Source organism: Carcharhinus amblyrhynchos, chromosome 24 (genome assembly GCF_965287045.1).
Source record: "Carcharhinus amblyrhynchos chromosome 24, sCarAmb.v2.hapA, whole genome shotgun sequence".
Taxonomy (NCBI): domain Eukaryota; kingdom Metazoa; phylum Chordata; class Chondrichthyes; order Carcharhiniformes; family Carcharhinidae; genus Carcharhinus; species Carcharhinus amblyrhynchos.
Window position 1 is genome coordinate 2,749,433 of NC_137347.1, and position 25,920 is coordinate 2,775,352.

General features: G+C 50.2%; 1 protein-coding gene and 1 long non-coding RNA gene across 2 annotated transcripts in view; both read right to left on the reverse strand.

Moving 5' to 3' along the window:
- The window catches only part of LOC145357700 (uncharacterized), a 64,314-nt gene extending 49,491 nt beyond the window's left edge, over positions 1–14,823 (reverse strand). Inside the window, exons 1-3 of the mRNA XM_080211126.1 lie at positions 14,818–14,823; positions 12,318–12,371; positions 4,344–4,466 (exon numbers count right to left, since the gene is read on the reverse strand). Of these exons, the coding sequence (XP_080067252.1) occupies positions 4,344–4,466; positions 12,318–12,371; positions 14,818–14,823 (183 nt within the window). The remainder of the gene's footprint in view (positions 1–4,343; positions 4,467–12,317; positions 12,372–14,817) is intronic.
- An 878-nt stretch (positions 14,824–15,701) lies between these two features.
- LOC145357944 (uncharacterized) lies at positions 15,702–25,368 on the reverse strand. The gene is made up of 3 exons (XR_013889393.1): positions 25,324–25,368; positions 23,631–23,666; positions 15,702–15,756 (listed from the first exon to the last, which is right to left on the reverse strand). It is a non-coding gene; the product is annotated as an uncharacterized LOC145357944 (long non-coding RNA).
- Positions 25,369–25,920: the final 552 nt, after the last annotated feature.

A 25,920-nucleotide genomic window follows, 5' to 3' on the forward strand; every position in this document is an offset into this window, starting at 1 on the left:
AGACCAGGTGCTAGACTTGGAAGTTGGTGTGCATTTTGGTGATAGTGACCACAATTCGGTTACGTTCACCTTAGTGATGGGAAGAGATAGGCATGAACCTCGGGTCAGCAATTTTAGCTGGGGTAAGGGCGATTATGAGGCTATCAGGAGTGAATTAGGAAGCATGGATTGGATTAGGGGATTACAGGGACTGGGAACGTCTGAAATGTGGAGTTTTTTCAAGGAGCAACTACTGCGAGTCCTTGATAGGTATGTCCCTGTCAGGCATGGTGGATTTGGTAGATCTAGGGAACCGTGGTGCACTAAAAGAGTTGAGTCGATGGTTAAAAAGAAAAAGGAGGCTTATGTTCGGATGAGATTGGAGGGCTCAGATAGTGCACTAGAAAGCTTTAGATTGGCTAGGAGGGAGTTGAAGAGTGAGTTGAGAAGGGCTAAAAGAGGACATGAGAAGACTTTGGCTGATAGGATTAAGGAGAATCCTAAGGCGTTCTATAGGTATGTCAAGAACAGAAGGTTGGTCAGGGCAAGATTAGGGCCAGTTACAGACAGCAGGGGGAAGTTGTGTGTGGAACCGGAGGAGATTGGAGAAGTATTGAACCAATATTTCTCTTCGGTGTTCACGCAAGGGGACATGAATATAGCTGAGGAGGACATTGGGTTGCAGGGGTGTAAAATAGACAGTATTACGGTTGATAAAGAGGATGTGCTGGAAATTCTTGAGGGGCTGAAAATAGATAAGTCCCCTGGTCCGGATGGGATCTACCCTAGGATTCTCTGGGAGGCTAGAGAGGTGATTGCAGAGCCTCTGGCTCAGATCTTCAGGTCGTCATTGGTCTCTGGTGTAGTCCCGGAGGATTGGAGGATAGCGAATGTTGTCCCATTGTTTAAGAAGGGGAACAGAGACTTTGCCGGGAATTATAGACTGGTGAGTCTTACTTCTGTTGTGGGCAAGGTTTTAGAAAAAATTATTAGGGATAGGATTTATAGTTATTTGGAGTGTAATGAATTGATTAGAAATAGTCAGCATGGTTTTGTAGCGGGTAGGTCATGCCTTACTAACCTTATTGAGTTTTTTGAGAAGGTGACCAAAGAGGTGGATGGGGGTAAGGCAGTTGACGTGGTATACATGGATTTTAGTAAGGCGTTCGATAAGGTTCACCATGGTAGGCTTCTGCAGAAAATGCAGATGTATGGGATTGTGGGTAATCTAGGAAGTTGGATCAGGAATTGGCTATCAGATAGGAGACAGAGGGTGGTGGTGGATGGTAAATATTCATCATGGAGTGCAGTTACGAGTGGTGTGCCTCAGGGATCTGTTTTGGGGCCACTGTTGTTTGTAATTTTTATTAATGATCTGGATGAGGGTATAGTTGGGTGGATTAGTAAATTTGCTGATGACACCAAAATTGGAGGTGTGGTAGATTGTGAGGAAGGGTGTCATAGTCTGCAGGGAGACTTAGATAGGTTGCAGAGCTGGGCCGAGAGGTGGCGGATGGAATTTAATGCGGAGAAGTGTGAGGTAATTCACTTTGGTAGGAGCAACAGATGTGTCGAGTATAGGGCTAACGGGAGGACTTTGAATAGTGTGGATGAACAGAGGGATCTAGGTGTGTGTGTACATAGATCCCTGAAAGTTGGGAATCAAGTAGATAAGGTTGTCAAGAAGGCGTACGGTGTCTTGGCGTTTATTGGTAGGGGGATTGAATTTAGGAGTCGCAGTGTAATGTTGCAACTGTACACTACTCTAGTGCGGCCGCACTTGGAGTACTGTGTGCAGTTCTGGTCCCCGCATTACAAGAAGGATGTGGAGGCGTTGGAGAGGGTGCAGAGGAGGTTTACTAGGATGTTGCCTGGTATGGTGGGGAGGTCCTATGAGGAGAGACTGAGGGATTTAGGGTTGTTTTCGTTGGAAAGAAGGCGGCTAAGAGGGGATCTTATTGAAACATATAAGATGATTAGAGGTTTAGATAGGGTGGATAGTGATAGCCTTTTTCCTCGGATGGAGAAAGCTAGCACGAGGGGGCATGGCTTTAAATTAAGGGGGGGTAGCTACAGGACGGATGTCAGGGGTAGGTTCTTTACCCAGCGGGTGGTGAGGGATTGGAATGCCCTGCCTGCTGCAGTTGTAAATGCGTCTAGTTTGGGGGCGTTTAAGAGATCTCTGGATAGGTTTATGGACGAAAAGGGATTGGTATAGGCTAGTGGGTCATTGTTTTTGTAACTGGTCGGCGCAACATCGTGGGCCGAAGGGCCTGTTCTGCGCTGTAATGTTCTATGTTCTATGTTAAAACAGCCACACCAGTTTCCTATCGGAGACGGGTCTCTGACAGAGCTAGCTCCTATTTCCAGTCTCCAAGTGGAAATATTCTCAACATCTCTGGGGAGAAAGTTCCAGATTTCCAATGTTTGAAAGGCTCCTTCCTGACATCAGACCCCATTAGTCTCATTCTAATATTAATGTTTTACAGCCTTATTCCAGACTGTCCCACTCAAGGAAGTAGTTTCTCTCTGTCTCCCAAACCATTTCATCGTCTTGAATATCTCTAAGATTATGCTGTAATCTGTCATACTCAAAGGAATACGAGCTTACTCAATACAACCTGCCTTCGTAATTTAGCTTTTATAAAGCCAATATAATTCTGCTCAATCTGTGCTATATTATCACATATAGGCTGTTGTGAAGTTAGTGTTTGTAAAATTATTTTAAAAATACATAAAATGCTAAGAGCTGTAAATTTCACGGTTCTGTTAAAAAAAATGTTTTTTTAAAAGAGATACAGGTGCAAACTGCAAGTACACAGAGAACACAGTGTGAAACACTATATTGCGAGGCTGGGCAGTGGAGCTGCCAAGACAACGGGTTGTTTTTGCATTTTAATCAATCAGTTTAAACCAGGCATTTGATTAACAGCAGCCTACCAGATTTGAATTTGATGTTTTGGTAACCTGTAAACCAATCCTATTGCGGGGATTTTGCTCTGTCATTAGGGGGTATGAGAGATAGCTCCCAGGTCCAGAGGGCCAGATAGCAACTGCCTCTGCCAGACAGCCTCTGCCACAGCTAGAGAGGGACACAGCCAGTAACTATCTCTGCCAGCGTAACAGTCACATTTATGTCTTAAAAGAAAGCCTAATCTCAATAGTGAAGACAGAAGAGATCAGCAAAGAGGGCAGAAGATTCCAGAAGACGACAAACCTGATTGAAATTTGAGTGTGGCTAAGAATTCTAATTTTTTTTTGTTAATTAGTGGGAATTGGATTATTTTAAATAGCATTCCATTAGAATTGTGTATTATTTGGTTTCTTTATAGTTTAGTTAACCTGTTTATTGTTAGTTAGATAAATAAAGTGTTACTTGTTGATTCTTCAGAGAGTGTCTCAGGTCATCATTTTGATTTAACCACTAAAAGCTGTTGAAGGATAATCCCCCTTCTCACACACTCTTTAACAGGTGATGAAGGGAGGTACTTTTTTTTTGAGTGTTGAGTGAAAGAGGAGATCAACCTCCCCTTCACAACATACACACACTACTCAAAATCAGATTATCCCGAGTTCTATACTGTAAAATGCTTAGACCATAAGGCATAGGAGCTGAATTAGGCCACTCGGCTCATCGAGTCTGCTCCGCAGGTTAGCCCTTGGTAAGCCAGCCGGATTCAGATGGAGGCCACCATTTAATTTAATTTTTTCTTCCTATTCTGATTCAAGTTCATTGACCGGATAGATTAACTCTGTTTCTCTCTGCCTGATTTCCTGCGTAATTCCAGCACTTGTTTTGTGTTTGTTCCAGATTTCCAGCATCTACAGCATCTCAAATTATGTGTCTAACTGTTCATTAGCTTTGAATAATTTCTGTACTCAGACTAAAATCTCTCCACCGTTCCGAGTATTCTTTCCATTTCGACAGTACTCTGATCCACCTATCGTTATTCTTCATTCGTCCCCTTGGCCTGACGGAGGTTAACTTTTGGTGGAAAGGGGAGCAGTGTGGAGGGTAATGTGCCAGCGACGAGTTACTGACATTTAGCTGAAGTGTGGCTAAATCTGACTGTAGATCTAAGAGCAATGGGTTTTGACAGAGACATGAAAGAGAGACTAACAGTCACGTCAACCCTGGATAAACCAGTCACGTTCGTGCATTGGGAGGGCAGGCAGCAATAATGATTTCCCAGTGAATCATTTCGAGTTGGGGGCACCTTTCCCAGCAAACAGTTTCTCAGTAGACTGGACTCTATCTATTACCAGAAAGTTCCCATCACACGCAACATTCCACAACACAGGGTAGCTGACTTACTTCTGAATTTGCGAAGACGATGGGTGAAAGATATCGTGGAGTTTCTCACCTGCTTGCCAGGCTGAGTTAGGGCAGCTGGATGCCTTCCTGTAAAGCTCCCGTTTTCATCCTCTGGGACATTCGTTTGGAGTTGGCCAGTCTGAGCTGTCAAGCACGGCCCACACCCATCGCCCTGAGTTGTGAAGAGGAAGAAGGCAGCTTCAGTTCACCTTATCATTTCTTCATGGGGACGTAGCTTTACATTAAGGGGTGGTAATTATAGGACGGATGTCAGAGGTAGGTCCTTTACTCAGAGGGTAGTAAGGGCGTGGAATGCCCTGCCTGCAGCAGTTGTGGACTCACCAACTTTAAGGGCGTTCAAATGGTCAGTGGATAGGCATATGGATAACATTGGAATAGTTTAGGTTAGAGGGTCATTAGATTGGTTCCACTGGTCGGCACAACATCGAGGGCTGAAGGGCCTGTACTGCGCTGGAATGTTCTATGTTCTTATCTCATCTCCAATAACACAGTAACATGCCCCCCACTCCGGCCGAACTCACCCACTGATAATTCAATCGTGACCGTGTGTGTTTGTTATGTTGTGACGGTGAAATCTCAGCTTCTGGGTGAATGAGTCTACCCCGTTATTCCTCCCCCGTTCGCTAACTGGGCAATGCTTCATGGATGATTCAAGCTGACACAATCCCATCTGCACGTCAATATCCTTCGACCGCAGAAACACGTGGGCCGGACTTGCCTGGGAGAGGGTGAGTCAGGAAACTCCCTGGAAAAAAAGATTCCCCCCTCCCTTACCATCTTCGGGGGTGGAGGCAGGTTCGAGGCAACGGCAAAGGCGGGCAAGGCTGGCAGGCTGAAATGCCTACCACCATTCATTGGCATGTCAGCCCAATTTTAAAGACAAAATGTCAGGCACTCACCCCTCACTCTCCACATGGCCCTTCACATTCCCCCATGCCCTTCCACTGTTACGCACTATAGGCAGGGTCAATAGCCATGTACTGACAGTGGAAGCCTTGGCAAACTCATGAATAGGTGTAAGGGGTAATAAGAACGTAAGAATTAGGAGCAGGAGTGGGTTATCTGGCCCCTCGAGCCTGCTCTGCCGTTCAATAAGATCATAGCTGATTTTTTTCCAGCTCCACACACCCGCCCGCTCAGCTCAGTCCTAAATCTGCTCCCCCTTATTTCGAGGCTATGCCCCCGAGTTCTGGTTTCACCAGCCAGTGGAAACAACCTCCCTGCTTTTATCATGAAAGAGGTAGCGTTGGGCAAGTTAATGGGGGCTCAAGGTAGCCAAGTCTCCTGGTCCTGATGGAATGCGTCCCAGGGGATGAACAGAGAGGTGGGAGAAATAGCCAACGCACTAGTGATAATTGACCAAAATCGGCTGGAGTCTGGGATGGTTCCCACAGATTGGAAAATAACAAATCTGATGCCAGGATTTAAAAATGGAGGTAGACAAAGGAGGGTTACTATAGGCCGGTTAGCTTAACTTCTGTAGTAGGGAAATGCTTGAATCTATCGTCAAGGAAGAAATAGCGAGACTTCAGGATATAAAATTGTTCTACTTGGGAAGATGCAGCATGGGTTCATGAAGGCAGGTCACGTTTGACTAATTTGTGGAATTCTTGAGAATATTACATGTGCAGTGGACAGTGGGGAACCTGTGGATGTGGTGTATCTGGATTTCCAGAGGCATTTGACAAGATGCAGCACCAAACACTGCTACATAAGATAAAGGTACACAGTGTTACGGGTAATGTATTAGCATGGATAGAGGATAGGTAACTAACAGAAAGCAAAGAGTGGGGGTAAATGGGTATTTTTCTGGTTGGTGATCAGTGACTAGTGGTGTGCCTCAGGGACCGCAACTGTTATGATTTACACAGATGATTTGTGTTTGGGGACCAAGTGCAGTGTGTCAAAGTTCACAGATGACACTAAGATGAGTGGCAGAGCAAAGTGTGCAGAGGATGCTGAAAGCCTGCAAGGGATATAGATAGTCTGAGTGACTGAGCGAGGGTCTGGCAGATGGAGTACAATGTTGGTAAATGTGAGGTCATCCATTTTGGTAGGAATAACAGCAAAATGGACTATTATTTAAATGGTAAAAAATTGCAGCATGCTGCTGTGCAGAGGGACCTGGGTGTCCTTGTGCAGGAATCTCAAGGAGTTGGTTTGCAGGTAATTAAGAAGGCAAATGGAATTTTGTCCTTCATTGCTAGAGGGATGGAGTTTAAAAACAGTGAGGTTATGTTGCAGCTGTATAAGGTGCTGGTGAGGCCACACCTGGAGTTACTGTGTACAGTTTCAGTCTCCTACTTGAGAAAGGATATACTGGCACTGGAGGGGGTGCAGAGGAGATTCACTAGGTTGATTCCGGAGTTGAGAGGGTTGGCTTATGAGAAAAGACTGAGTAGACTGGGGCTATACTCATTGGAATTCAGAAGAATGAGGGAAGGTCTTATAGAAACATATAAGATTATGAAGAGAGTAAGAACAAGGAGCAGGAGTGGGGGAGTGAGGGTGGTGTGTGGGAGGTGTGCACGAGGGTTGTGTGTGGGTGGGGGGTGCAAGCGGGGGAGGTTTGCGGGAGGTGTGAGCAAGGGGATGTACGCAGGGAGTGTGCATGGGTTGTGTGCACCAGGGTGTGTGCACAGGGGTGTGTGTGCGGAGGATGCGCGGGGAGTATGCGTGGGGGGTGTGCGCAGGAGTGTGTGTGTGGGGTGTAGTGTGTGGGGGTTTGTGTACACGCGAGTTGTGTGCGGGTGCGTATGGGGGAATTGTGTGGCGGATGTGTGTGAGGGGGGTGTGTATGGGGGTAGTGTGGGGGGCATGTGCTGGGCTGCATGTGAGGGTAAGTGTGTGTGGGGATGTGCATGTGGGGGGCTGCGTGTGGGGAGCTGCATGTGGGCGGCTGTGTGTGAGGGTGTGCGTGTGGGGGAGTGCACGTGGAGGTATGCATGTAGGGATGGTGTGTGTCGGTCTGTGTGTGGGGGTGTGCATGTGGAGGTGCCTGTGTGGGAATGTGTGTGTAGTGATGTGTTTGGGCATGCGCGCGCGCAGGGGGTGTGTGCATACGGGGGTGGTGCGTGCGTGCGTGGGGGGGGGGGGTGCGTGGTGGGGGGGGGGGTGCGTGCGTGCGTGGGGGGGGTGCGTGCGTGGGGGGGGGGGGGGTGCGTGCGTGGGGGGGGGGGTGCGTGCGTGGGGGGGGGTGCGTGCGTGGGGGGGGGTGCGTGCGTGCGTGGGGGGGGTGCGTGCGTGGGGGGGGTGCGTGCGTGCGTGGGGGGGGTGCGTGCGTGGGGGGGGGGGGGGTGCGTGCGTGGGGGGGGGGGGGTGCGTGCGTGGGGGGGGTGCGTGCGTGGGGGGGGGCGTGCGTGGGGGGGGGGTGCGTGCGTGGGGGGGGGTGCGTGGTGGGGGGGGGGTGCGTGCGTGGGGGGGGTGCGTGCGTGGGGGGGGGGTGCGTGCGTGGGGGGGGGTGCGTGCGTGGGGGGGGGTGCGTGCGTGCGGCGTGGGGGGGGTGCGTGCGTGGGGGGGTGTGCGTGCGGGGGGGGGTGCGTGCGTGGGGGGGGGTGCGTGCGTGGGGGGGGGTGCGTGCGTGGGGGGGGGTGCGTGCGTGGGGGGGGGTGCGTGCGTGGGGGGGGTGCGTGCGTGGGGGGGGGTGCGTGCGTGGGGGGGGTGCGTGCGTGGGGGGGGGGTGCGTGCGTGGGGGGGGTGCGTGCGTGGGGGGGGGTGCGTGCGTGGGGGGGGGGTGCGTGCGTGGGGGGGGGTGCGTGCGTGGGGGGGTGCGTGCGTGGGGGGGGTGCGTGCGTGGGGGGGGGTGCGTGCGTGGGGGGGGGTGCGTGCGTGGGGGGGGTGCGTGCGTGGGGGGGGGTGCGTGCGTGGGGGGGGGTGCGTGCGTGGGGGGGGGTGCGTGCGTGGGGGGGGGTGCGTGCTGGTGTGCTGCGTGGGGGGGGTGCGTGCGTGGGGGGGGGTGCGTGCGTGGGGGGGGGTGCGTGCTGGGGGGGGGTGCGTGCGTGGGGGGGGTGCGTGCGTGGGGGGGGGTGCGTGCGTGGGGGGGGTGCGTGCGTGGGGGGGGTGCGTGCGTGGGGTGGGGGGTGCGTGCGTGGGGGGGGTGCGTGCGTGGGGGGGGTGCGTGCGTGGGGGGGGGGCGTGCGTGGGGGGGGGTGCGTGCGTGGGGGGGGGTGCGTGCGTGGGGGGGGTGCGTGCGTGGGGGGGGTGCGTGCGTGGGGGGGGGTGCGTGCGTGGGGGGGGTGCGTGCGTGGGGGGGGGGGCGTGCGTGGGGGGGGGTGCGTGCGTGGGGGGTGCGTGCGTGGGGGGGGGTTGGTGGGGGGGGTGTGTGTGGGGGGGGGTGTGTGTGTGGGGGGGTGTGTGTGTGGGGGGGTGTGTGTGTGTGGGGGGGGTGGGTGTGTGTGGGGGGGGTGTGTGTGGGGGGGGGTGTGTGTGGGGGGGGGTGTGTGTGGGGGGGGGGTGTGGTGGGGGGGGGTGTGTGTGGGGGGGGGTGTGTGGGGGGGTGTGTGTGGGGGGGGGTGTGTGTGGGGGGGGGTGTGTGTGTGGTGGGGGGGGGTGTGTGTGTGGGGGGGGGGTGTGTGTGGGGGGGGGGTGTGTGTGGGGGGGGGGTGTGTGTGGGGGGGGGGTGTGTGTGGGGGGGGGGTGTGTGTGTGGGGGGGGGGTGTGTGGGGGGGGGTGTGTGTGGGGGGGGGGTGTGTGTGTGGGGGGGGGTGTGTGTGGGGGGGGGTGTGTGTGGGGGGGGGGGTGTGTGGGGGGGGTGTGTGTGTGGTGGGGGGGTGGTGTTGTGTGGGGGGTGTGTGTGTGTGTGGGGGGGGTGTGTGTGTGGGGGGTGTGTGTGTGTGTGGGGGGGTGTGTGTGTGTGTGGGGGGGGTGTGTGTGTGTGGGGGGGTGTGTGTGTGGGGGGTGTGTGTGTGGGGGGGTGTGTGTGTGGGGGGGTGTGTGTGTGGGGGGGGTGTGTGGGGGGGGCTGTGTGTGGGGGGGGGTGTGGGGGGGGGGGTGTGTGGGGGGGGGTGTGTGGGTGGGGGGTGTGTGGGGGGGGGTGTGTGGGGGGGTGTGTGGGGGGGGGGGGGGGTGTAGTGACACAGCCTTACCTCTGTGCTGGTCAAAATTGCCATCAAAGGAATGGGGTGGGAATGCTGGAATCAGGTCCGCCAGGTATTTCGAATCCTCTCCGGGTTCCAGACCATTATATTTTTCTTCTTTAGTTTTCTCTTGACCTTTCCCTCCGGCCTTCCCACCTCCCTGTCACCCACCCAATCACCCACCTTTCATTTCACCCTCCAGTAACTTTGCCACTTGTGCCCCCCCCGTTCTTCTCTTTGTTCCCGGCTCGAATTAACTTCCTGATGAACCCGCTGCCACCCTCTGTGTCTCCCTCATCATTCTCCACCCCCCACCCCTGGATATCTGTTTAACAGCAACAAAACCCATGGGCCCCAATCTCCTCTCCCTCACTGCCCTGCCACCCAATCCGTTCACAGGCCAATTTGCCCGTTTTTTGCTGTTCTCCGTTCACTGTGGAGCATCTGCAACCACCCATCTGCTCAACTCCTCTCTCCCGTTCACCCCTGTAATCCCACTCTTGCCCCCCCCCCCGGCATGACCATCCACCTTCGCTCCCTTCGGTCAGAAGGATGGACGTTTGTGTGTCCCTGCTGTCTAACAGCTCTGACTAGTGACTGTCACAGCTGTTTGGCCCTGTTCCCCTTCTCTGAAAGCAACAGTATTGCAGAGTGACCCTGGAACGCAATGTTAATTGTTACCTTATTCCCATCATTGCATGCATCCGCTTAGATCCCTCTCTTCCTCCACTAGTGTGAGAAGTGCTCGAATCCTTCCGTCTCTAAGGCCCAGGCTATTTGTTCAGCTGCCAGTGCTTTCCTCCCCTTCATCTAGGAGCCAAACATCCTCCGAGACCCCACCCTGCCCTCACTCCCTCTCTAATCCCAATCCCGTATCCTCGTCAAGTTCTCTCATCTCCCCATAAAGCTCCTCTTGTCACAGGGACTCTGAGAAGAGCCTGGATTAACATCAAGACAGATGTTTGGTGTTAGGAAGGGATTGAAACAGAGGGTAGGATTCAAAGTTAGAGTTTGTATTCACAAACGCCTTTCAGAAGGTGGATCTTGTGTACGTAATGGGGGCCTCAGTCATTGGCTGTAGAGATGGTAAGACCCCCACGTTGCCTCTTTTCATGGGGGGGGGGTGGGCCACCACACGGTGTGTCAAACCTGCCCCCAGGATCAACGACCCCAAAGGTCCCGCCTGCTAGGAGCTGTCGGCCAATCAGAGGCTGGCTGCTCTTCTGTACTCAGTAGCTCCACAGGGCGGCGCTGGCTACTGCCGGTACTGCACCCACTCGAAGCCGAGGATCAAGGTGCCAGGACCAGGTGAGTGTTGGCAAGAGGTGGCTTCCAAAGGAGGGCAGCTGGCAGAAAGGGCAGGGGGATGAACATAGAACACTACAGCACAAACAGGCCCTTCGGCCCACAAGTTGCGCCGATCATATCCCTACCTACCAGGCATATCTATAACTCCCAATCCCATGTACTCATCCAGAAGTCTTTTAAAAGACCCCAGAGAGTTTGCCTCTACCACCTCCACCAATTCCACTCACTCACCACCCTCTGAGTGAAAAACTTACCCCCGACATCTCCCTGGCTTTCAAAGATGGCTTCCAATGTCCTGCTTGCTCACTCCCTCTCATCCCCCAGATTCCTGATGCCAGTTCCCTCGATCAGGCACTGAGTGAGCAAGAGGCCCTCCTGGGAGGTTGCAGACACACCGGGGGAGCTCTCTCTCTGCCTGTCGCTGGGTTGACGCCAGGAACGGTGAGATGAGGCCTAGTTGAGGGCCTCTGTTGACAGTGAGGTGGAAAGGCTATCCTGCTCCAGAATGAATCGAGGTGGAGGTGAGAGAGCAGCGAGATCCTCACCTACCAATCTCCCACCTGACTGAACACCCCCCACTATGGTAGAGATGGGACACAAGATACTACCAAATACCTCAGGGTGTAGCCCAGGGGACTGCCAATGAAATATACCCAAGGTGTTGTATCGTTGGGAATAAGAGCAGTCAATTTGCACACAGCAAGAGTTAATAATCTGTTATACTGATGATAGCTCAGAGCTTATTGGTCTGGGAAGCAGGGAGAGCCCCTCTGCTCTTTAAATATAGCAGAGCTGAAAGGGCAAATAGCTTTAATACCTCATTTGACAGTGCGGCGCTCCCCCAGCACTGACCCTCTGACAGTGCGGCGCTCCCTCAGCGCTGACCCTCTGACAGTGCGGCACTCCCTCAGCACTGACCCTCTGACAGTGCAGCACTCCCTCAGCGCTGACCCTCTGACAGTGCGGCACTCCCTCAGCACTGACCCTCCGACAGTGCGGCGCTCCCTCAGCGCTGACCCTCCGACAGTGCGGCGCTCCCTCAGCGCTGACCCTCCGACAGTGCGGCGCTCCCTCAGCGCTGACCCTCCGACAGTGCGGCGCTCCCTCAGCACTGCACTGTAGTCTCAGCCTGAATGATATGTTCAGGATTCTGGAGTGGATTTGAACCCAGAATCTCCATTGATTCCCTTCAGAGGAGGACATTCAGCCCATCAAGCCTATACTGACTCGATGAATGAGCATTTTACCCTGGCCCACCTCTCTGGCCTATCCCCGTAACCCCATAGATTTAGCCTGACCAATCTACCTAACTACACATCTTTTGAGAGTGGGAGGAAACCAGAGAACCCAAAGGAAACCCAGGCAGACACGGGGAGGGTGTGCAGGCTCTACACAGGAGTCATCCAAAGCTGGAATTGAACCCGGGTCCCTGACGCTGTGAGGCAGCAGTGCTAACCGCTGTGGCACAGTGCTGCGCTGTGTCTCCTCTCTCAGGGGTAGGTGTGATTGTGCCCAGGCATGTCACCAACCAACGGCAGTGGGACAAAGCAGAGATAAAGATACAGCACTCGGGCAGAGAAGGAATGGTATAATTCTTTGCAACGAAATTCCACACAAACCTTTTCTCCTTTGGCTCCCGGAGCTCCTTCAATGCCTCTATCTCCAGTATCACCCTGGAAAACAGACAGGAGCGCCGATGAAAATTTCAATCCCAGTTCAGTAAACAGGCAGCTAAATAAAAACATCACAATTCTTCCTTCCTTTTCACCATCCCTCACACAAAGTCCTCAGGGTGACAGCGAGACACCTCCACAAGGAAAGATTCCAGCTTGGGAGAACATTCCACAGGGAATCGTCCTGACTGGGATATCGTTTCACAGGGAAAGGTTCTGACTGGGATAATGTTCCACGGGGGACCATTCTGACGGGGATAACGTTCCACTCGGAACAGTTCCGATCAGGATACTGTTTCACAAGGAAAGATTCTGACTGGGATATCGTTCCACACGGAACAATTCTGACTGGGATATTGTCCTAATGTGGAGATGCCGGTGTTGGACTGGGGTAAACACAGTAAGAAGACTCACAACACCAGGTTAAAGTCCAACAGATTTATTTGGTAGCAAAAGCCACTAGCTTTTGGAACATTGGTTGCCCTTTGGTCAGGTCGCTTGACCAAAAGGGTCCAACAGGTTTATTTGGTGGCTTTCACTACCAAATAAACCTGTTGGACTTTAACCTGGTGTTGAGTCTTCTTACTGTGGGATATTGTTCCACAGGGAACAATTCTGGCTGGGATAACGTTCACAGGGAATGATTCCAGCTGGGATATCCTTCCAGATGGAACAATTCTGATTGGGATATTGTTCCACAGGGAATGATTCATTCAGGAACCATTCTTTTAGTTGGAGTTGAAAAACCATTGCCTCATGGTGGGCATTGTGTCTCAGATAGCTGCTTCAGCTTCTCGTTGTCAGGGACCAGGGGTTAGGTACAGCTCCAGGCCCCAGGCTAGATAGACACCCTGCTCAAGACGTTTTGTAACGATAAGATTAAGAACATAACATAAGAAATAGGAGCAGGAGTAGGCCATCTGGCCCTTCGAGCCTGCCCCGCCATTCAATAAGATCATGGCTGATCTGTCGTGGCTCAGTTCCACTTTCCCGCCCTCTCCCCATAACCCTTAATCCCCTCTCTTATCAAAAACCCATCAAAACGCGTTTTAAAAATATTTAGCGAGGCAGCCTCCACCACTTCAACGGGCAGAGAATTCCAGAGATTCACCACCCTTTGAGTGAAGAAGTTCTTCCTCAACTCCGTTCTAAACCGCATCCCCTTTATCTTGAGGCTGTGCCCCCTAGTCCTACTGTCCTTTCTGAGCGGGAAGAGTCTCTCCACCTCTATCCTATCCATCCCATTCATCATCTTATACGTCTCAATGAGATCTCCCCTTATTCTTCTAAACTCTAACAAGTACAAGCCTAGTTTATTCAGCCTCTCCTCATAGTTCAACCCCCTCAACTTTGGTATCAGCCTGGTAAACCTCCTCTGCACGCCCTCCAAGGCCAAAATATCCTTGCGTAAGTACGGCGACCAAAACTGCACACAGTACTCCAGCTGCGGCCTCACCAATGCCCTATACAGCCGCAGCAAGACCTCCCTACTTCTATATTCAATCCCCCACGCTATGAAGGCCAGCATCCCATTCGCCTTCCTGACCACCTGCTGCACCTGCAGGCTGGGTTTTTGCGACTCATGCACAAGGACCCCGAGGTCCCTCTGCACCGTCGCCTGCTGCAGTTTTTCTCCACGTAAGTAATAATCCTTCCTACCATTATTCCTACCAAAGTGGACCACCTCGCACTTGCCAACATTAAATTCCATTTGCCAGTTCCTGGCCCATTCGCCCAGCCTATCTAGATCCTTCTGCAGACTCTCCACACCCTCCGCACAATTTGCCGTTCCACCAATCTTTGTGTCATCAGCAAATTTCGACACCTTACACTCGGTTCCCTCCTCCAGATCATCTATATAAATGGTAAATAGCTGAGGCCCCAGCACCGACCCCTGGGGCACTCCACTAGTCACCAACCGCCAATCCGAATAGCACCCATTGACCCCCACTCTCTGCCTCCTATTTGACAACCAATCCTCTATCCACGCTAACACCCTACCCCCAACTCCATGTCCCCTGACCTTCTGCAACAACCTCGTGAGGTACCTTGTCAAACGCCTTCTGAAAATCAAGAAAGACCACATCCACCGGCTCTCATTGAATCCTCAATGTGTTCTCTTCAAAGAAGACCAAAAGATATGGGAGCAGAATTGAACTATTTGGCCCATCGAGCCTGCTCCCATTCAATCATGGCTGATATGATTCTAAGCCCTATTCTCCGTCCTTCTCCCGTAACCTTTGATCCCCTTATTAATCAAGAATCTACCTATCTCTATCTTAAAGACACTCAATGATCTGGCCTCTGTGGCAAAGAGTTCCACAGATTCACCACCCTTTGGCTGAAGAAATTCCTCCTCGTCTCAGTTTTAAAGGAGCGTCCCTTCACTCCGAGACTGTGCCCTCGAGTTCTAGCTTCTCGCACTAGTGGAAACATCCTCTCCCACGTCCATTCTTTCTAGGCCTCTCAGTATTCTGTAGATTTCAATTCGACCTCCCACCTCATCCTTCGAAACTCCATCGAGTATAGACGCAGAGTCCTCAACTGTTCCTCATATTACAAACCCTTCACTCCAGATCATTCTCCTGAGTGTCCTCTGGATCCTTTCCAAAATCAGCATCACCTTCCTTAGGTATGGGGCCCAAAACTGCCCACAATATTCCAAATGGGGTCTGACCTGAGCCCATTTGGGATGTTGGGCTTCATAAATAGAATCATCGAATGCAAGAGCTGGTCAGTAACGCTGAATCTTTATACAATTCTGGTTTGCTAGTGTGTTGCAGCCAGTTCTGGTCCATCTGCTTTAAGAAGGATCTGAGGTTCCTGGAGAGGCTGGGGGGCGGGAGAGTCAGGGACGGGGTGAGGGGGGGTGAAGGAGGAGGAGGAGGAGGAGAGGAGGTTGGGGGGGGTCGTGGTTTTGAGGAGATTGACCGGAATGGTCCTGGACATTTGAGCTACGAAGAGTGGGTCGGAGAGGCTGGGCTTGTTCTCCTTGTGGGAAAGGAGATTGAGGGAAGCTCTGATCGAGGTATGCAGGGAGCGGGCAGGATTAGATAAGGTTAGACAGGGGAAAGCTGATGGCGCAAGGACAGGTTTAGGGTTTTGGGTGAGATGCGAAGTGCGGGGAAATGCTTTAATGCAGCAAGTGGTAATGAGTGTGAGGGTGTCGGAACGAAAGGATTATAAAAGGGAACAGGAGGAGTGTTTCAAGGAAATAATCCAGCACGGCCAGGGTACTGGGATTTCTCCACAGAGAGCTGGCACGCACTCGATGGGCTGAGTGTTCTCCTTGGAGTTGAGCAGAGACAGGGTTAGAGGTTCATGCACTTACCTTGTTGCCCTTTTCGCCCTGATGCCCGGGGACCCCCTGATTTCCACGTTTACCCTTCCGAAAACAAAACATAAAGACAGCTTCAGGAATGGTGATGTAGATATATTCATTAAAGAATTACTTGTATTTATAGAGCCCTTCTCACAATCTCACTGCGCCCAAAAGCACATTTGCAGCTCATCCCCTACCTTCGGAGGTCAGGCCCACACTGTGGTCTAATTGTGTACAGCAAGATCCCACAAACACCACAGTGATAACGACCAGGACATCTGCTTTCGTTGGTTGATGTTGGTTAAGGGATAAATATTGTCCCATTACATGGAGGAGGATTCCCGTAATCCAGACAAGGATCTTGGATCAAAGACTCCTGAGAAAAACTGCACTACCTCAGCACAATCTAAATATTCACAGAATCTCTACAGTGCAGAAGGAGGCCATTCTGACTCTCCCAGGTGCTTTCCCCCACCCTATACCTGTAACTCCACACATGGTCAATCCACCCAACACATCTTTCAGACTGTGGGAGGAAACTGGAGCACTTGGAGGAAACCCACGCAGACACGGGGAGAATGTGCAGTCTCTACACAGACAGCGACCCAAGGCTGGAATTGAACCGGGGTCCCTGGCACTGTGAGACACTGTGTCGCCATGCGGCTGTTGGGTGGAATCCTCTCATGAGATGACTAAGTGTTGGCTCCAGTGGGGAAAGCAGTGAGATTGCAGTCGGCAAAATCCACACTGGAATCCATTCTCCGATTCTTCTGGAGTTAGAGGGATGGCTGCTGGGAAACAGATGGGTGGGATCTAATGACGCTGGGAAGAGCAGTTCCTCAGAGATCGTAATCACCATTTCAAAACAGTGCCTCAATCTCCGAGTAAAGCTAAAGGTTCTGACTGTGCCCTCCCCAACCCTTCCCCCATAGACATCGCGACTTCCCCCGCAGTCTTGCAATACACTCCCCACACTCAACCCCACAGGGAAATCTTCCCCATCACTAAATGACCAGGTCACTCTCAAACAACGCAGGCATCAGGGTGACCCGGCATGCCACCCATTGCCAGAGAGAATGGGGCATTGCCACCTCACCCCATGGCCCCCTCCAAACCCCACCCCCTGCCCCCCGGGCAATGGAGCTACACACCACTCTGAGGTTGCCTCAGCCACCCACCCCTCAGGCACCCACTTCAATCCCTCCCCTTATCGGTGCCATCCTGGCAGTGCCAACCTCCCAAGTTATGTTTGACACCTCTCTCTCGTGATTCTCTGGCCATAATGAGGCTTGCAGTTGGACACACAGGGCTGGAGAGTGGCCCCATTGTGTTCAAGTCTCCAGAGTGAGTGAGGAGTGCAGTCACTGACCCCTGGCTAACATCAAACTAACACTGAGAACCGTGACTTTGTTTTCTGCCGGTTCCAAACACTCCCAGGACAGGTACAGCACGGGGTTAGATACAGAGTAAAGCTCCCTCTACACTGTCCCCATCAAACACTCCCAGGACAGGTACAGCACGGGGTTAGATACAGAGTAAAGCTCCCTCTACACTGTCCCCCCATCAAACACTCCCAGGACAGGTACAGCACGGGGTTAGATACAGAGTAAAGCTCCCTCTACACTGTCCCCCCATCAAACACTCCCAGGACAGATACAGCACGGGGTTAGATACAGAGTAAAGCTCCCTCTACACTGTCCCCCCATCAAACACTCCCAGGACAGGTACAGCACGGGGTTAGATACAGAGTAAAGCTCCCTCTACACTGTCCCCCCATCAAACACTCCCAGGACAGATACAGCACGGGGTTAGATACAGAGTAAAGCTCCCTCTACACTGTCCCCCATCAAACACTCCCAGGACAGGTACAGCACGGGGTTAGATACAGAGTAAAGCTCCCTCTACACTGTCCCCCATCAAACACTCCCAGGACAGATACAGCACGGGGTTAGATACAGAGTAAAGCTCCCTCTACACTGTCCCCCCATCAAACACTCCCAGGACAGGTACAGCACGGGGTTAGATACAGAGTAAAGCTCCCTCTACACTGTCCCCATCAAACACTCCCAGGACAGGTACAGCACGGGGTTAGATACAGAGTAAAGCTCCCTCTACACTGTCCCCATCAAACACTCCCAGGACAGGTACAGCACGGGGTTAGATACAGAGTAAAGCTCCCTCTACACTGTCCCCCATCAAACACTCCCAGGACAGGTGCAGCACGGGGTTAGATACAGAGTAAAGCTCCCTCTACACTGTCCCCATCAAACACTCCCAGGACAGGTACAGCATGGGGTTAGATACAGAGTAAAGCTCCCTCTACACTGTCCCCCCATCAAACACTCCCAGGACAGGTACAGCACAGGGTTAGATACAGAGTAAAGCTCCCTCTACACTGTCCCTCATCAAACACCAACTCATGATAATAGGTTAAAGACGGAGGAGAGTAGACTCAGTGGCTCAGAAGGAAATGACACCAGTGATAAAGGGGAATGACAAGAGGTAAGTAGATAAAGGAGACTTCCTTCTGCCCATAAAGAAGAAGAGGATTCCAGACTGTGTTGGGAGGTCTGTTTAGAGCCCTGTGAAGTAACTGATTGCATAACTTCAGATATCAGAAAGATTCAGAGATTAGACAAGCGTGTAGTAAAGGTAGAGAGGGTGTAATGGGGAATTTTAAGTTTCATATTGATTGATACAGTAGACTAGCACATGTCAAAAAGGCAGAAAATTTCTTGAATGCTTCAAAGAATCATAGAATTGTAGGATTAAGAACATAAGAACTCAGAGCAGGAGTCATGGCTGATCTTTGCAGGGACTCAGTTCCACTTACCCACCCGCTCACCATAACCCTTAATTCCTTTACTGTTCAAAAATCTATCTATCCTTGCCTTAAAAACATTCAATGAGGTAGCCTCATTGGGCAGGGAATTTCACAGATTCACAACCCTTTGTGTGAAGAAGTTCCTCCTCAACTCAATCCTAAATCTGCTCCCCCTTATTTTGAGGCCATGCCCCCTAGTTCTAGTTTCACCCGCCAATAAGAACATAAGAAATAGGGGCAGGAGTAGGCCATCTAGCCCTTCGAGCCTGCCCCGCCATTCAATAAGATCATGGCTGATCTGTCGCTGCTCAGTTCCACTTTCCCGCTTTCTCCCCATAACCCTTAATCCCCTCTCCTATCAAAAACCCATCAACCCGCGTCTTAAAAATATTTAGCGAGGCAGCCTCCACCACTTCAACGGGCAGAGAATTCCAGAGATTCACCACCCTTTGAGTGAAGAAGTTCCTCCTCAACTCCGTTCTAAACCGTCCCCCTTTTATCTTGAGGCTGTGCCCCCTAGTCCTACTGTCCTTTCTGAGCGGGAAGAGTCTCTCCACCTCTATCCTATCCATCCCATTCATCATCTTATACGTCTCAATGAGATCTCCCCTCATTCTTCTAAACTCTAACGAGTACAAGCCCAGTTTATTCAGCCTCTCCTCATAGCTCAACCCCCTCAACTCCGGTATCAGCCTAGTAAACCTCCTCTGCACTCCCTCCAAGGCCAAAATATCTTTGCGCAGGTGCAGTGCCCAAAACTGTACACAATACTCCAGGTGTGGCCTCACCAGCACCTTATACAGCTGCAACATAACCTCACTGTTTTTAAACTCCATCCCTCTCGCAATGAAGGACAAAATTCCATTTGCCTTCTTAATTCCTGCTGTACCTGCAAACCAACTCCTTGAGATTCCTGCACAAGGACACCCAGGTCCCTCTGCACAGCAGCATGCTGCAATTTTTTACCATTTAAATAATCCATTTTGCTGTTATTCCTACCAAAATGGATGACCTCACATTTACCAACATTGTACTCCATCTGCTAGACCCTCGCCCACTCACTTAGACTATCTATATCCCTTTGCAGACTTTCAGCATCCTCTGCACACTTTGCTCTACCACTCATCTTAGCGTTATCTCTGAATTTTGACACACTGCACTTGGTCCCCAACTCCAAATCATCGATGTAAATTGTAAACAATTGCAGTCCCAACACTGATCCCTGAGGCATACCACTCGTCACTGATCACTAACCAGAAAAACACCCATTTACCCCACTCTTTGCTTTTAACCAATCCTCTTCCCATGCTAATACATTACCTGTAGCACTGTGCACCTTTATCTTATGTAGCAGTCTTTGGCACCTTGTCAAATGCCTTCTGGAAATCCAGATACACCACATCCACAGGTTCCCCGTTGTCCACTGCACATGTAATGTTCTCAAAGAATTCCACCAAATTAGACAAACATGACCTGCCCTTCACGAACCCATGCTGTGTCTTACCAATGGGACAATTTATATCGAGATGTCTCGCTGTTTCTTCCTTGATGATAGATTCAAGTATTTTCCCTCGGACAGCAGTTAAGTTAACCGGCCTATGGTTACCCACCTTCTGTCTATCTCTTTTTTTAAACAGTGGAGTCACATTTGCTATTTTCCAATCTTTGGGAACCATCCCAGACTCCAGTGAATTTTGGTAAATTATCACTAGTGCATTTGCTATTTCCCCCACCATCTCTTTTCGTATCCTGGGATGCGTTCCATCAGGACCAGGAGACTTGTCTACCTTTAGCCCCATTAACCTGCCCAACACTACCTCCTTTGTAATAATGTTAGTTTCGAGGTCCTCACCCTCCATAGCCTTCCTGTCATCAATTTTTGGCATGTTATTTGTGTCTCCCATTGTGAAGAGCGACACAAAATACCTGTTCAATGCCTCAGCCATTTTCTCATTTGCAGTTATTAATTACATCTCCCTTCTTGTCCTCTGAAGGACCAATGTTTACTTTCACCACTCTTTTTCGTTTTATATATTTGTAGAAACTTTTGCTATCTGTTTTTATATTCTGTGCTAGTTTACTCTCATAATCCATCTTACTTTTCTTTATAGCTTTTTTCGTGGTTTTCTGTTGACCTTTAAAGATTTCCCAATCCTCTAGTTTCCCATTAATCCTTGCCACTTTGTATGCCTTTTCTTTCAATTTAATACTTTCCTTTATTTCCTTAGATATCCATGGCTGGTTATCTCTTTTTCCACACTCCTTCCTTATTTCTACAGTGCAGGAGTAGACCACTCAGTCTATCGAGACACTATTGACTCTCAGATAGAGAATATTACCAATCTGTCCTAACCCCATAATCCCACACTTCTATCCCACTAATCTCTCTAACCTACACCTTTTTGGACACCAAAGAGCAATTTAGCACGGCCAATCCACATGATCTGCACATCTTTAGACTGAGGGAGGAAACTGGAGCACTCGGTGGAAACCCACGCAGACATGGGGAGAACGTGCAGACTCCATACAGGCAGTAACCCAAGCAGGGAATTGAACCCAGAACCCTGCACTGTTGGGTAGCAGTGCTAACCACTGTGTCACCCATCTCCTGCATTTTACCCATGAGCAATTTTACCCAGTGGACAGTCTGGGTCTTATTCCACTGAATTCAGCCTTCATCTCAATCTTAGCACCGGTTTCACATTTCTCCATTTCAAATACTGTATTCCACTCCGATTATGATCACCAGTAGCTAAGTATTACCAACGAGATTAAACTGGCTCATTACTCATTATTATAGAGTACTGGCTGCCACCTTGTTTCCCCAGTTGCTGCAGAGGCTATCCTGGAGACAAGGCGGCATGCTGGGATGTGTTCAAATAGTAATGCAATTTGATCCAGTTTAAAACAAGAGTGACAAGAAAACTGTACAAAACTCTGGTGCAGCCGCACTCGGAGTATTGTGTACGGTTCTGGTCGCCGCATTATAAGAAAGATGTGGAGGCATTGGAAAGGGTGCAGAGGAGGTTTACCAGGATGTTGCCTGGTATGCTGGGAAGGTCTTATGAGGAAAGGCTGAGGGACTTGAGGTTATTTTCATTGGAGAGGTGGTTAAGAGGTGACCTGATTGAGGCATACAAGATGATCAGAGGATTAGATAGGGTGGATAGTGAGAGCCTTTTTCCTCAGATGGTGATGGCTAACACGAGGGGACACAGCTTTAAATTGAGGGGTGGTAGTTATAGGACGGATGTCAGAGGGAGGTTCTTTACTCCGAGGGCGTGGAATGCCCTGCCTGCAGCAGTTGTGGACTCGCCAACTTTAAGGGCGTTCGAATGGTCAGTGGATAGGCATATGGATAACATTGGAATAGTTTAGGTTAGAGGGTCATTAGATTGGTTCCACTGGTTGGCACAACATCGAGGGCTGGAGGGCCTGTACTGCGCTGTAATGTTCTATGAAATCTACTTGCCTGAAAAAAAAAACCAACCATGGGGATAACCAAGCAGGTGGGCAACAATATAAAATTAAAACAAAGTGTTGTAGAAGGGTCTCTCCTGAGCAGCAATGTCCAGGTTGTGCTCCAGACAGCAGAGGATGTCATGGTTCTCAGTGTTGTTCGCCAGCACAGCTCAGCCTGACTCCTCAGATACAACAGAGTATCCAGACTGAGATTTCCTGTGACTGTTTCTCTCTCTGTGGAGCATTAACCACTCCAAGTCCCCACTGGTCAGACCAATTTAGGCCAGTGGAAATGGCATCAAAACATAATCAGAAGTCTGAGAATGTTCTGCGATGATGGTACAGCAGGTTAACCTGCTGAAGAAGAATGAGGGGAGATCTCATTGAGACGTATAAGATGATGAATGGGATGGATAGGATAGAGGTGGAGAGACTCTTCCCGCTCAAAAAAGACAGTAGGACTAGGGGGCACAGCCTCAAGATAAAGGGGGGGGCGGTTTAGAACGGAGTTGAGGAGGAACTTCTTCACTCAAAGGGTGGTGAATCTCTGGAATTCTCTGCCCGTTGAAGGCTGCCTCGCTAAATATATTTAAGACGCGGGTTGATAGGTTTTTGATAGGCAAGGGGATTAAGGGTTATGGGGAGAGGGCGGGAATGTGGAACTGAGACACGACAGATCAGCCATGATCTTATTGAATGGCGGGGCAGGCTCGAGGGGCCAGATGGCCTACTCCTGCTCCTATTTCTTATGTTCTTATGTTCTAACCAGGCAATCACTGTGCCCACACTGCAACGCCCGGCCAGCATGCCACGATGGCAAGGGGTGCTGCAACTGGCTACCGGTCTCTCACCAATGACAAGAAAAGCCGAGGTGAGTGTATCACTGAACCCCCTCAGGAACACTCTTCCTCCAGATGGCCCACACAGAATAGAAGAACACTGCCAAGGGGGTGAATAATATCTCACTCAACTCGCAAGAAACAGAGTAACAGCAACCTGGCTCACTGCCTAACAGGCCAGGTATGGTTAAACATAATACACTGGAAATGAAAGCAAATGTCAGTCCAGTCTCCACGTAACAGGAACCTGAACTGACAGAGCCTGAAGCACTCTCCCGCAGAGCAGATGTGAAATGGTTATAAAGCATCCAGCCCACACGAGCCTCTGTATTCAAGGACTGAAATAGGGGTACTGGGAAAATAGTTAATGCTAATAGTCTAACAGCAATAACGTTGGAACGTAAAGGCATAAGACTTGTAACAATGTAAGACTTGGGTGACTGTATATCCACGGGAGATAGACATGGGGGTAGGTGTAGTACAAGAACCCGGCACAGACAGGGTTAACGTGAGATTGAGTACAGGACCACTAGCACAGTGATGTAAGGGAGAACATGGCATAGTCCCTTTGACCCAAGACATGTGAAGACCCAGGTTAGAGATAACTCCATGCAAGTACCCTTTACTGTATATTTGTGTATAGTTACAACTCGCTGCTGACATACAGAGGATTGTGAAGACTGATTTAACAGGCTCGTAACACCACTATACACATAAAAATGGAAAAAATAGCGCTGGTTTGTGTTTTGTTTGTCTGACCGTAACGGAGATGAAACAGGAGGCAATATCTCAGAAATAATCGCTGTACTCACACTTTTCCCAGTGGGTCCTGGTTTGCCGATATTACCCTGTGAAAAGGACATTTGTCATTTGAACAGTTGTACAACAGCCAGTGATTCCAGTTTGATCATTCTCTTGCACACTCAATTATCCAGACTGTAACTCAACCTGGCGAGCCCTATGATTCACATTTACACAAGGTTTAAGCTAATCCAATGTTCGCCCCCAATTTACAGACTGAAGTGCAGAAAGGAATACGTCCCAAAGGTTGTAAGGAATATCTATTTCAACACCAAAAAACTTTTCAATTATGTTCAGAGAAGGGGTGGCACGGTAGCACAGCGGTTAGCACTGCTGCTTCACAGCTCCAGGAACCTGGGTTCGATTCCCGGCTTGGGACACTGTCTGTGTGGAGTTTGCACATTCTCCTCGTGTCTGCGTGGGTTTCCTCCGGGTGCTCCGGTTTCCTCCCACAGTCCAAAGACGAACAGATTAGGTTGATTGGTCATGCTAAGAAATTTCCCCTTGGTATGCTTAGGTTAGAGGGATTAATGGGTAAAATATGTAGGGATATGGGGGTAGGGCCTGGGTGGGATTGTGGTCAGTGCAGACTCGATGGGCTGAAGGGCCTCTTTCTGCACTGTAGGGTTCTATGAAAAAAAGGTGAATGGTTCAGAATAATGAGGACATCTTCACAACAGACACAAATAATATTCTATCTGGAAATCTGGAAAGAACTCTTACTAATATACTCATATAATCCCTACAGTGCAGAAAGAGAACATTCGACCCATCGAGTCTACACTGACTCTCCAACAACCCACCCAGGTACTATCCCCCTATTACCCCACGTATTTACCCAGATAATCCCCCTAACCTACACATCTTGGGACACTGAAGGACATTTTAGAATGGCCAATCCACCTAACTTGCATATCTTTTGGACTGTGGGAGGAAACCAGAGCACCCAGAGGAAACCCACGTAGACACGGGGAGAACATGCAGACTTCAGACAGACAGTGACCTAAGGCTGGAATTGAACCCGGGTCCCTGGCGCTGTGAGGCGGCAGTGCTAACCACTGTTACATCGTGAAGTATATCTACAGATGTTATTTATACAACACGTTCCACAAAGTTCCAGATAACATACTTGACAAAGGTGATAGTGCGTGGGATTGGCGATGGAGGTGGATTAAAAAGAGACAGAGAACAGACCTAATGGGTAAGTGCTCAAATTTGCAGAATGCCAATACCAGTGGTAACCCAGCTCTGCCCAGGTGCTTACAAGATAGTCAGAGAAAAATGGTGATCTACACAGATGAAAAAGAATCTCGAAACAAACCTGGGCCCCATTCTGAACATCTCCTAATGCAAATTAGAGTCAGTGCGACACCTAATGATCTCTGACTCAGGGGTTAGGGATTAGCTGGGGAGGGGGGGGGCTTCATATCCTGATTCTGATGGTGAGCAAACTGTGATATGGACAAAGTGAGGAACCGCTGCCAGTGTTATTTAGACAGTACCCTGTCTGCTGTGGCATTGCTGTCTGAGGTTTCCCCACTGGGCTGTGATGTGAAGTTAGCTGCTCTGGATCAGGAGATTGGAATTGGATTCCTGCTCAATCACAATAACCATGTTTCCCTGTACTGCGCAACCTTGTTTGATTTGAACAACGTGTTTGCTGAAGTAGTTTTTGAGGCAGATATTATCAACTCAGCCACTTACCTTTTCTCCCTTCAAACCTTGAGGACCTGGGGCTCCGGGCTGGCCCTATAGAAAGAGAATTTATATTCAAATGGCAATTCATCGCACTCTCAAAACACCCCAATCAGTGTTATAGCTAATCAATTATTGCTTGAAACACAATTGCAGTTACTCAAAGACGGCAACCAAACTGTGCAAAGCAAGACCCCACAAACAGTGAATGAGTAACAAAGAACCTGTTTTTATTCAGTGATGTTGGGTCAAGGGAGGAATGCTGGCTGAGCTCTCATTCATGTACTGGTCAAGACACACCTTAAAATTCAGTACCGTACCTGCTTCTACTACCTCCCCGGCAACAAGTTCCGAGCACCCACCACTCTCTATAAAAATTCTGCCTCGTACATCTCTTTTAAACCTACCCTCTTCTGCCCTGTACATCCAGATCTCTTTGCCTATCAATCTCCTAAGGGTTCTGCCATTTACTGTATATTTCCTATCTGTATTAGACCTTCCAAAATGCATTACCTCACATTTGTCCAGTGATAGATCTGGAGACAAAATCTGTTACTATAATTCCAAACCTTCCCATAACCAATAAGACAACACAATTTAAGGATG